At 20.0% G+C, this 1,302-nt stretch overlaps 1 protein-coding gene across 1 annotated transcript in view; it reads left to right on the forward strand.

Moving 5' to 3' along the window:
* The window catches only part of PRSY57_0401000 (hypothetical protein), a gene marked incomplete at both ends in the record, with an annotated part of 12,307 nt that overhangs the window by 5,434 nt on the left and 5,571 nt on the right, over positions 1 to 1,302 (forward strand). The window contains one exon of the mRNA XM_020114488.1: positions 41 to 1,302. This exon is cut by the window's right edge and continues 4,474 nt beyond it. Coding sequence (XP_019970765.1) covers positions 41 to 1,302 — 1,262 coding nt within the window. The remainder of the gene's footprint in view (positions 1 to 40) is intronic.

Genomic DNA, 1,302 nt, shown 5'->3' on the forward strand with positions numbered 1-1,302 from the left:
ATTTTTTTTTTTTTTTTTTTTTTTTTTTTTTTTTTTATAGCTGTCCGTAGAAAAGTTCAAAAGGTTTTTGAACGAGGTGTGCTCGAAATATTCACCAGGAGGAAAACCAAAAATACAAGATATCATTCGCATTTGGAAATTTAAAAATAAGAGCTTTAAATTTCTTATTCTACATAATACGTACACCAAACAATTATATTTAACACGCAAATTTAGACAGCTTTTTATGAATTTAGTAAAAAAGAAAAAATTGAATAAAGAAATATCCAAAGTAAAACTTATAAAAATTATACGTTCATGTAAAGAATATAACACATTTCGTGATTCTTATAATTTGTCCAAAATTAATTTAAGAAAATATGTATCCATATTTCATAATCTTTATAATAATACACAACAACAAAAACAATATCAAGATGAAGAAGAAAAGGATAAAGCACAAGGAGTACAAAAAAATGAATTCATATCTTCCACATTAATAAATAGAGATATATCTTTATTATGTCCATTTTGTAATGATATCTTTTTTTTAAAAAACGATTTATTAAATCATATAGCAAATATTCATAACATAAATAAAAATTTTTCAGATATAATAAGTTTTTTTTCAAAGTCAAATCAGTTGATACATAAAAAATTAAGTCATTTTTTAAAATATAAAAATAGATTTAATAATGAATCTAATAATGTTTTACAATATGATATAAATCAAGAATATAAAAAAAATATATCTGAGAAACAACAAGAACAAGTAGAAAAAGGAAATATATTATTATCCATAACAAATCAACATGATAAGGAAAATCATACTTTTACAAATAAACAACATACGTTATCAAAAAAGGAAATGATTTATAAACACTCAAATGTAGATATTTATAATAATGACAATGGAATAAATAAAAATAAGAAAAAAAAAAAAAAAAAGAAACATTTATATATGTATAATCTAATCAAGAATGATAAAAATAAATACACTCAAAATATTAACAACATGAACTATAATAAACCTTTTTTCAATAAACATTTAAATTATTTTTTAGAAAGAATTAAAATTAAATACACCTTAAGGATAGTATATATATATTTTGTTACCATCATGGTTCAATTAATCATGTCACAAAAAAAATTAAAAAGACAAAAAAAAAAAAAACTCATCAACAACAATAATAATAACAAAATGAATAATATAAATTTTGTAAATGATACAAATGATATAAAGAGTAAACAAAACGAATCTAAAAAGAAGAACAAACAAATAGAACATACCTCTTTAGATGTTTTAAAAAATTGTACACTTGG

Source organism: Plasmodium reichenowi, chromosome 4 (genome assembly GCF_001601855.1).
Source record: "Plasmodium reichenowi strain SY57 chromosome 4, whole genome shotgun sequence".
Taxonomy (NCBI): Eukaryota; Apicomplexa; class Aconoidasida; order Haemosporida; family Plasmodiidae; genus Plasmodium; species Plasmodium reichenowi.